At 30.0% G+C, this 9774-nt stretch overlaps 4 protein-coding genes across 7 annotated transcripts; 1 reads left to right on the forward strand and 3 right to left on the reverse strand.

The window, feature by feature from the left end:
- Nucleotides 1–7: 7 nt before the first annotated feature.
- Nucleotides 8–3071, reverse strand: LOC114879288 (mitochondrial-processing peptidase subunit alpha). Of its 2 annotated transcripts, XM_029194083.2 has the most exons (11): nt 2979–3071; nt 2571–2887; nt 2209–2459; nt 2052–2131; nt 1708–1986; nt 1466–1638; nt 1220–1328; nt 927–1135; nt 696–861; nt 496–628; nt 8–408 (listed from the first exon to the last, which is right to left on the reverse strand). In XM_029194083.2, exons 2-11 carry the CDS (start codon nt 2624–2626, stop codon nt 230–232), a joined length of 1635 nt encoding a protein of 544 aa, XP_029049916.1. In that variant the 5' UTR covers nt 2627–2887; nt 2979–3071; the 3' UTR covers nt 8–229. The 2 variants fall into 2 exon arrangements, with proteins under 2 accessions (XP_029049916.1, XP_029049917.1); XM_029194084.2 differs by lacking the exon at nt 2979–3071 and having other exon boundaries at nt 2571–2900.
- On the forward strand, nt 2995–5988 carry LOC114879286 (nucleolar MIF4G domain-containing protein 1 homolog). Of its 3 annotated transcripts, none has more exons than XM_029194078.2 (8): nt 2995–3433; nt 3522–4045; nt 4120–4592; nt 4668–4843; nt 4903–5255; nt 5324–5455; nt 5524–5816; nt 5896–5988. In XM_029194078.2, the coding sequence occupies exons 1-7, from the start codon at nt 2998–3000 to the stop codon at nt 5812–5814; spliced, it is 2385 nt and encodes a 794-aa protein (XP_029049911.2). In that variant the 5' UTR covers nt 2995–2997; the 3' UTR covers nt 5815–5816; nt 5896–5988. The 3 variants fall into 3 exon arrangements, with proteins under 3 accessions (XP_029049911.2, XP_029049912.2, XP_029049910.2); XM_029194079.2 differs by having other exon boundaries at nt 5524–5825; nt 5896–5987; XM_029194077.2 differs by lacking the exon at nt 5896–5988 and having other exon boundaries at nt 5524–5863.
- Nucleotides 5864–7143, reverse strand: LOC114879292 (lysozyme-like). Its single transcript, XM_029194087.2, has 4 exons — nt 6970–7143; nt 6331–6519; nt 6177–6250; nt 5864–6091 (listed from the first exon to the last, which is right to left on the reverse strand). The coding sequence occupies exons 1-4, from the start codon at nt 7031–7033 to the stop codon at nt 5951–5953; spliced, it is 468 nt and encodes a 155-aa protein (XP_029049920.1). The 5' UTR covers nt 7034–7143; the 3' UTR covers nt 5864–5950.
- Nucleotides 7144–8549: 1406 nt separating this feature from the next.
- Nucleotides 8550–9758, reverse strand: LOC114879291 (elongation factor 1-beta'). The gene is made up of 3 exons (XM_029194086.2): nt 9544–9758; nt 8801–9228; nt 8550–8714 (listed from the first exon to the last, which is right to left on the reverse strand). The coding sequence occupies exons 1-3, from the start codon at nt 9621–9623 to the stop codon at nt 8560–8562; spliced, it is 663 nt and encodes a 220-aa protein (XP_029049919.1). The 5' UTR covers nt 9624–9758; the 3' UTR covers nt 8550–8559.
- Between the last annotated feature and the right edge of the window lie 16 nt (nt 9759–9774).

Below are 9774 nucleotides of genomic sequence, written 5' to 3' on the forward strand. Positions count from 1 at the left end.
AACCAAATAATTTTTTTCTGGACTTTATTTGTAAATTTCAGAACAGCCTTTACATATTGATGGTTAGATATTTTAATTATTTCATTTACTTCAGTTTCTTTTTTATCGTTTAATTTTCTATTTTATATGTTATTGATTTGTTCTCTTTATCTTTACTTTTTGTATATACAAAGGAATTGTTTCATTTAATGCAAATAAATTAAATTAAATTAAATAATTTTCAAAAATTTTAGCGGAGAAGAGACAGTCTACTACGAGAACCAGGTAATCGGCCTTGTTCGTCAATCAATGCAGCTTGAATGTCCCCGATCGAAGGAAGGGTTTTTATTTCTCCTCGAGCTGCAACGCTAGGCGGTGATTTAAGCAAACGACGTACTACATTTTTTATATCTTCTCTCGATACTGCATCTGCAATCGGGGCAAAAATAATGAAAAATCCTACTTTTATGTTATGCACGATATTTCATCAATACTTTTCATCAATAGGTAACTTACCAATTGCTTCTATATAATATTCTGGTCGTTTTCTGTATCCAATAGCTAAAACTTGTTTCCCAATATCTTCAAACATAACAGGCCTTGTTTCCAGATTCATAAATACCATGGACTGTAGTTGTTTCTTTGCTCTCTGTATTATTCAAAGATTATCCAATTAAAATGATAAAACAACAAACATTACAAATAAAAAACCATACCGCTAGTTCGCTGTCCATAATGCAATTTGCCATAGAAACCATTTCATGTATAATCACTTCAACCATATCCTTGACATAAGATGGTGTACAAGATGAATGAATGCAAAACAGCCCCGTGTCGATATATACGTGGTTACACGCGACTGCACTATGTATCCAATGGTACCTGCAAAATAATTTTTTTACAATGATATTCTAATTTTTCAGAGAACAAAAAATGTTATATTTTACCTGTTAAGTACGTTTAGAAATAAACGAGTAAACATGCCCTTTCCTGGACCTCCGGCACTGAAACTATTGCCACCACCCATCATCATATTCAAAACGCATAGTGGTACAAAATCAGGATCCTCATGGGAACAGGCCTCCAAACCTATCACTACGTGCGACAATTCTGGCAGACCACTTGGTCCCACGTATACGGGTATATTACATTCTTCCTATAAAATTTTAGAACAGAGTTATAAAAATCAGTAACTTTTTAGGATATCTTTCTGTATTTAATTCGATTAGAAGATAACTACTAGCATGTAACCTCCAGTATACTGAGCAATTGATGCATCCACGGTATTTAAAGTACTCTTGCTTGTTCCTTGCTCTTCTTCCCAAATAGGCTTTTCATCAACAAAATATCTGCAACAGCAATAATAAACTTCATTTAACTATTTAAGATTCTATACGACAAATATGTAACTTAATTTTTTAATCAGTAACAATTTTGAAATTATGATTTATGGTAGTAAATATTTGACAGTTTTACATGTAAGTACTTTTGAACTGCTGAGACCAGATCTTCGTGTTCTACACCACAACCAGCTACTACCATTCTATTTGGTGTATAATGATGTTTCAAATATTCAAATAATATTTTTCTATCTATAACATCAATATTTTCCTTTGGACAAATCCTTGGAAGACCAAGAGTATTATTTCTATATGCAGCCTAAAAAAATATATTTATTCAGATATATGCATCTGATACTTTTAAAAATATTTTTTTCATTACACTTACAGCATGAATCATATCTGTGAGTATTAGTTCTTGCTCTGGTCTTGTAAGTAAAGATTCTAATTCAAAGGAAATCATTTGTCTAGCAGCATTTACCTCCTCTTGTGTAATTTTAGGCCTTAAAACAATATCACCTAAAATTTGTACCACTTTATCTAATCCACGATGTTCTGTTGATGCAGCATAAGTACATGTATCTCTTCCTACTTGACAGTCACATATCCCTCCAAGTTTATCTAAGGTAAGCAGCACTTGATCTTTATTCTCATACGTTTTTGTTGCCTGCAAAAGTAAATTATTGATTTTATTTTTTATAGTAACTTTTCAATGTATCATAAAAATCTTACTCCAAATGCCAGTTTTTCTAGGAAATGAGAAATACCACTAGGATATGCCACTTCATATCGAGGACCAGAGTCAATTATTACTGTAACATAATGTTTTTTCAACATGAATAAGTTTTAAAACTTGTTTAAAGCTTTTTTAAAAATTCTTTCAACTTACCACCTATTGTACAAAATGGGCCAAACCGATTTTCAGAAGCAACTCTTAGTCCATTTGATAAAACTGTTACTTTAGTAACATGATGTTCTTCCTTTGTAGTAGCATAAATTGCTTTAGGTAAATTAGGAACAGGTTTTGTTAACGGGGGAAATGGTGTAACTACTGTGTTTCGTGTTATTTTATTATTAGGAACCTTATGAGAAGAAAAATGGCATTTTTTTAAAAAAGGAAAGGCTTTCCTTTGTACTGCACTGTAAAAAACATTTACTATTTAATGAATACAATAGATTTACAAAATAATGATATTACAAGTAAACTGAACAAAATAACATTCTTTAACATAAAATCTTTTTACTATTTACCTGTTTGTAACAGAAACTATAGAAGAACCTTGTAACATCTGCATTAACATTTTCATTTTACCGTTTGAGTACAACTTTTTAACATTTAAATTGACTTTCCACCTAACCGTAACAAATAACCTGTCGTTCTGTATACGCCACAGTCAGTAGTGCCACAATTTTAGAACTTTTTCGATTAAACGAAGCGCAATTTATTTCAAGTGCGTTATAAATGTTACAATTAAGCGTGTAAATTTATTTTTAGTAAAGATGTGTGATATATAAAGTGAATTCTTACAGACTTCTATAAATTGTATATACATATGTCTGTAACCAGTCTGTAACACAAGTAAATGATAAAAACCAGGGCTAAAAGTTATATGTATATGTATAATATAAATATATTTTTTGCATAAAATTTTACTACACCTTTTCAGCAGAATAAAACATGAGCTCGTTTAAACGATTAAAATTGAAAAATAAAAATGCGAAGAATACTAGTTCAAATTTAATGGCTAAATCTCGTAAAGAAGTACGAAAAGAGCTTAGGAAACAGAAGAAGATTAACAAAGCAATTTATTTCCAGCAGAAAAAAGGGTTACTTGTTTCGGGCAGTGACAAACACGAAAGGATCGTTAAAGTTCATGGCAAAAAAAATATTTGCAAGAATGAAATCGCGGCTAGCATCGAAGTGCAAAAGAAATCTGTTCAGAAAAAGAAAACTAAGAAGGTTGAACTTGGAAAAACAAATACACGAAATGAATCGCTTAAACAGGCCAATTTGAAAGAGGATAGAATAATTAAAAAACTGGAGAAGCAGTTGAAATTAAATAAAAGAAAAAAGAAGACAATTCCAAAATCTTTTGCAGTAGATGGTTTAGATTGTATCCTTTTTGTTTTATTGAAAAATATCACATTTTATTCTTGATATTAAAATATTATTTTTATGAAAACTCCTTAATGTATATACAGATCTTCTGGATTTTTGTGTAGAAGAAAATAGAAAGTATATAGTGGAAACAGAGGAAAAGCTGTTAACAAACAAATTTGATGATGAATTTGAAGTAAGTTTTAAAGAAACCATTGAAGAAGATCTCCAGGAGAAGAACACTTGTATGGAAAATGAATCGCATGATATTATAAAAAATAAAATTGTAAATGACCAGTTAGCTACAATAGTTGAAGAAAGTTTTAATGCAAATGAGAATGTAACTGAACTTGATTCAGAGGTATCAGAAACTGAAGAGGTAAAACCTGAACAAAGTAAAGAGAATGTTCACATTAATAATAATGATGGTTTGTGGGAAGATATTTATGGAAGGAAAAGAGATAGAGATGGTAATATTATACAGAATGCTAACAGATATGTTCCACCAGCTGCAAAAATTGTTTCTGATATAAATTCAGATAATGACAAACTGCAGTCCTTAAAAAAACAGTTAAAAGGCTATTTGAATAGAATAACGGAACAAAACATTCATTATATAAGTAATCAGGTAGTTCAGTGTTTTGAAGTAAATTACTACCATACATATAATATACTTATTAACTCATAATTTTCATGTTACAGATAGAAACATTGTACATGACAAATAGCCGTAACAATATGAATCTTGTATTATCAAAATTAATACTGGAAAGTTTAGTTACAAATGTAATGACTCCTAATAGACTTATTTGCGAACATATGATGTTGATTGCTATTTTGCATGCAAATGTTGGTACTGAAGTTGGTGCCAGTTTTTTAGAAAAGCTTGTTAAAACATTTGTTGAAGTAATAGAAAAGCCGCAAGATGTAGAAAATAAAGAATTGGACAATATAATTCTTATGCTTTCACATCTGTATAACTTTAAGGTGTATGGACACAAACTCATCTATCAAATACTTCATAAACTTGCAACCAAATTTACAGAAAAAGAGATTGAATTGATATTACTTATTTTAAAAACAGTAGGATTTTCACTAAGAAAGGATGATCCAAATGCTCTAAAGGAGTTTATAAAAGATCTACAACAAAAAGCTAGCCATGAGAATGGAGAAAAGTAAGCTTTCTATGTTCACTAATTATAAAGTTAAAGTTAACAGTAATTACTTACAAAATTATTATTATTTCATAGCTCAAGAGTCAAATTTATGTTAGAAATTTTATTAGCAGTAAAGAACAATAACATTAATAAAATACCCCAATATGATCCTCTTGAAGTGGAACATTTAAGGAAAGTTATGAAAAGTGTAATACGTAAAGGCAATGCAATAGTGCAGTTCAATGTGACTCTAGAAGATCTGTTGCATGGTAATATTTTATATAAATAAGGAGTCAATAAATTATATCTAACTGTTTTCTTATTATAGCCGATGAAAATGGAAAATGGTGGATTATAGGATCAGCTTGGTCTGGGACAAATACTATTGATATCTCAACAGAAACAAAGAAACATAACAAGTTCAATTTTGGTACAAAAATATTAGAATTAGCAAAGAAACAAAGGATGAATACAGACACTAGAAGAAATATTTTCTGTATTCTTATAACAGCCGAAGATTATTTGGATGCATTTGAAAAACTTCATCATCTTGGCTTAAAAGACCAACAAGAAGGCGAAATCATACACGTTTTAATGCATTGTTGTTTACAGGAAAATAAGTTCAATCCTTATTATGCGATACTGGCCCAAAAACTATGCGAATATAACCGAAAATATCAGGTATTATTTTATAGTTTCAATTATATGTACACATACTGGTTTATTTCTAACATTTATTAATATTTCAGCTGACGATACAATACACATTATGGGACAAATTGAAAACATTGGAAACGTACGAATCCAAACAATTAAATAATTTAGCACATTTTTTAACTTACTTATTTATTGAAAACTGCCTTGCTCTATCAATTTTGAAAGTAAGTATTACATTTTATTGAAATTACAAAGGAAATATCTTTTACTACTGATTATTATTATGTTACAGGTTATTCAATTTACTGAATTAGACAAACATACCATGAAGTTTCTTAAACAAATTATATTGAAAATTTTATTACATGAAAACGAAAAGGCTTGTCTACGTGTATTTGAAAGAATCTCTGTTTCCACTCAGCTGCAAACTTTCATAGAAAGTCTTCGTTTATTTATAAACTGTTTTATAATAAAAAATATAGATTCAAGTAGTATATTGGACGACCAAAAACTATTGTTGAAAAGAAGAGCTGAATTTGTGGATAAAATGTTAATTTTCCATGGGTCCAAAGTCATGTTTTAAATGTATAACATGTAAAATATATATTTTTATACATATGTATAGATCTAAATGAGAATGTAACTTTATTTTATTATTTATTAGGTTTCTTAACACGTACAGCAAAAATATGTATGTATGGATTACAATAATTTCTTAATTATTGCTGTGCAAAAGTCTGCATGCACAGTTTGTAAGTATTTTCATATTTTGAGTTCAAAGGGCCGCTGCATCCGTAGCCACCCAGTCGATGAATACGAAGAAAATCATCACAATCGATTTTACCATCTCCGTTGCAGTCCTAAAAAATGGTGCCACGATGATAAGAAAACAACATAAATATGCATGAACGCCTATAGTATACATTTATTTGCAACCATACATACCTGAGAAAATTTATCCATGTAGCCTTGTACTGTACGAGCCGCACAATATGGCTCACTCACGCACTGTAGATATCCTTTCCAAAAAACAAGTATTTTGATTTAATTCATTTTTATTATTATCATTTTTTTGCACTCGCATTATTAATTTACTAACCATTATCACTTGAACTGTCGGTAAGGGTTGGTTTTCCAGCATCAGCCCAGTAACTCCATGTTATCCGAAATGGTCCACAAACAGCCTCGTCACAGCCAAGCGTCGTATTACATCCGGATGCAGCTTCGCATATGCATCCTAAGCAAACCTTCGATAATGTTTCAGCTCCAGTTACTGATGTGTATCGTCCTGTATAACAAAGATGGATAAAAATAATTTTCAATTAACTTTTATATACAATACATTTCTCAAGATAATTGTTCATAGATTATAAAGAAGACAAAGCATCTGGTGGAGTAGTAACGGATTTCTGTACAGAATCAATGATTTAATGGGATTTTGTAAATCGTAGGATTATTTTAAATGCAAAAGAATTGCAAAAGTATAATAAGGTACTTGCTATCTTAAGCTACATTATTTTTACTTTGATGATTTAATGACGATGCGATCGACACAGATAGATATTCAAATTAATGTCCTCTACATTATAATCAAGGACTCATACTTTTATGTACTCCATTCTATGAACGTATTTACTGTTTCATAAAAAATGATGATCAACATTGATCTTTGTACAGAGAATTATTTAATTATTTGCTTTCGTATATTAAAACAAAATATGTATAAATATTCGCTTACCATAAACTAATAGTAGTATCAATAAGCAGGCAGGGCTTATTGAAGTTTTTGAAAAAAAAACCATCTTTAATGTATATGATTTCTATTGAATGTACAAATCAAGACTTAAAATGTTTACAGCTCTTAATATTGGAGAACGTTGTTGCAATACTTGGATACAGCAAACTACTACGGTATTCCCCGATGTCTTCTCCTCTTCTTTTATATATAACGCGCGGGCGGTGAGCGCGTGTTGTCACCTAAAGAAGTGGGGAATCTAACGGAGGTCAGTGGCAAGGGCTATCTTTTAAAAAAAGGAGGATTTAAAATCCAACTAATCTCAATATTAAGGCACGCAGGAAAAAAGCAGGTGTGTGTGTGTGTATATATATAATATTGGATTAAAATGAAAAATGTTGTTGTTTAAAAATTCCAAAAACCATACAGCAGAATTTGATTAAAATTGTGTATTTATAGGAATGTGTATGTCATCTTGAACAGTTGTGTTTTTCAGGATTGCATTCCTATGAACGTCGCTATACTACATACATATTTAGTATACTAAACACAGTCATTCAAGGTCAGTTTAAAAGGAATCTTCTATTTTCTTTTTTGTCTGTTTATGAAACGACAGTTATATCAAAATCAAATTATAAGCATATAAAATAGAACACTAAAATATTTATGCTGATATCAACAATTTGAAACTGTCTGTTTACTGTTTGAAATTGTACAAATTTAGTTAGAAACTTTCAAGGTCACTTTTATTATTCAAGAGGTATCATGAACTTTCAGCTCTATAGTTATTTTCAAAACTGTAGAAGATATACATAACTGGCTAAGTAAATGCATTAGTACCATTTAATATTATAATTGAAATAATGCTTAATAAATAATACAAATATATCCGCTATTAAGAAGACAAATTATATTTCAGCTGGGCTGTCAGCATATTTTTTTGATACCATCTGTTTATACATATTATAAAAGTCATAAATCATTAGTTCTATAGGCTGATAATAGATCATGCTAACAATTGGAAAAGTATAATATGTAATATCATTTCATATTTATCATCGGAAGAATCAGTTTTCAATTCTTGAGAGATATATATATATATAGTATAAATTCTTGTACATATATGTATACCCACACATACGCATCACGTAACCTAACCTTAATTGCTCTCATCCCTCTCTAACGATATAGTATTTACAGAGTTTTATTAGTAACAATAAGTTTGACAAATAAAACTGGAACAGAAATGCTCTTTCTGTTTTCTTTTAAAATTTATTTTCATAATGAACATTAAAAAAAGAAAACCGTAAATTAAAAATTGTTAATAATTCATGGGAATTATTTTTTTCCATTTACTAGGTATATGTAACTGCAGATTTAATTTTGCCCTAAACAAGTAAAAAATAAATCAAATAAGTATTAAAATTTTAAATATGAAAATCGTACTATCCACATAAATATTTTATTCGAAGCTTTACTAATAATATTACTACTGAAATTGCATCAGCAGTTCTAATCCAGTAACAAATTATATGTACAAACAGTTATTATTTATTAAGTTTACATTAAAAATAACAAGCAGAAACAGTCAATTTATATTTTATTAAATGACTCAATATCCACAGACTGAACCAAATCTTGAAAATTTTCAATTGTTTCCACCAGCAAGTCCACGGATACTTTATCATCTTCTATGACACACATTATCCTGAACTTATTGATACCATAACCCACAGCTACCAATTTAGCTAAAAACATAAAACCAAATTTAATTTAATATAAAATTCAAGACATCTTACAAGATTTCCATAAATAAGGAAATTAATTGACTTACATGCCCCCCATACTAATCCATCCATTTGAATAGATCTCACAGCTTCTTCCATGGCTTTCATATCAGTTTCATCTCCCCATGGTTTAACATCTAATACAAGGCTAGACTTGGCAATAAGTGCTGGTTTTTTAGACTTTTTCTCTGCATATGCTTTTAATCTTTCTTCTCTAATTTTGGCAGCCTCTGCATCTTCCTCTTCATCTGATCCAAAGAGGTCAACATCTTTATCATCATCATCTTCATTTTTTGTTGCTGCTGCGTTAGTAGAATTACTGCTACTTAAGATAGGTGCTTTCTTTTCCCCAGGAAGTTTCTTTAAATCATATGATTTAATGTGATTATACCATCGTAAAACATGAGGATTTGAGGATGTTGGAGCCTTTTCTAAAGCTTCCAAGACGGCTACATCAGCTTGAGAAGGTTGCCACCTTAAAAACATGATGACTTTTATTTGCTTCATCCATTTAACAGTAACTGCATTTGTCAATTAAACATACATATGTACGTCAAAAAAAGGTAATTTATATATATTTTTTTTAATAAAAATTTGATGACATGAAACGTAAAATATTATATTATTTTAAATATACTTTAATACAGATAATAGCTTTCTAATTTTTTAGCGTTTAAACATAAATAGCAATTTTTCAAATATACCAACAAAAGTATGTTCATTCCAAAATGCCAATGTTTAAAATACCACGTGTACTGAAATAAAAACTATATAGTATTACAAAGCTTACCCTTCGATATAACTACGATCCGCTAAGTAAGAATTTAAATCTTTGACACCCTCATCAGTCTTAAAATCACCAATAGCCATCGTGTAAAATCAGGTAAAAAGTGAATGTTCGACTAAAACTTCTGATAACGAAGTCTCTTTTAGCTGCCTACCGGAAGAGAAAGCTATATATATACCTACGGTGAAAAGTTGACGGTTTGCTACTTCGTCTCACCGGTGACGTCATTCCGGT

This window comes from Osmia bicornis, chromosome 12 (assembly GCF_907164935.1).
Source record: "Osmia bicornis bicornis chromosome 12, iOsmBic2.1, whole genome shotgun sequence".
NCBI lineage: Eukaryota > Metazoa > Arthropoda > Insecta > Hymenoptera > Megachilidae > Osmia > Osmia bicornis.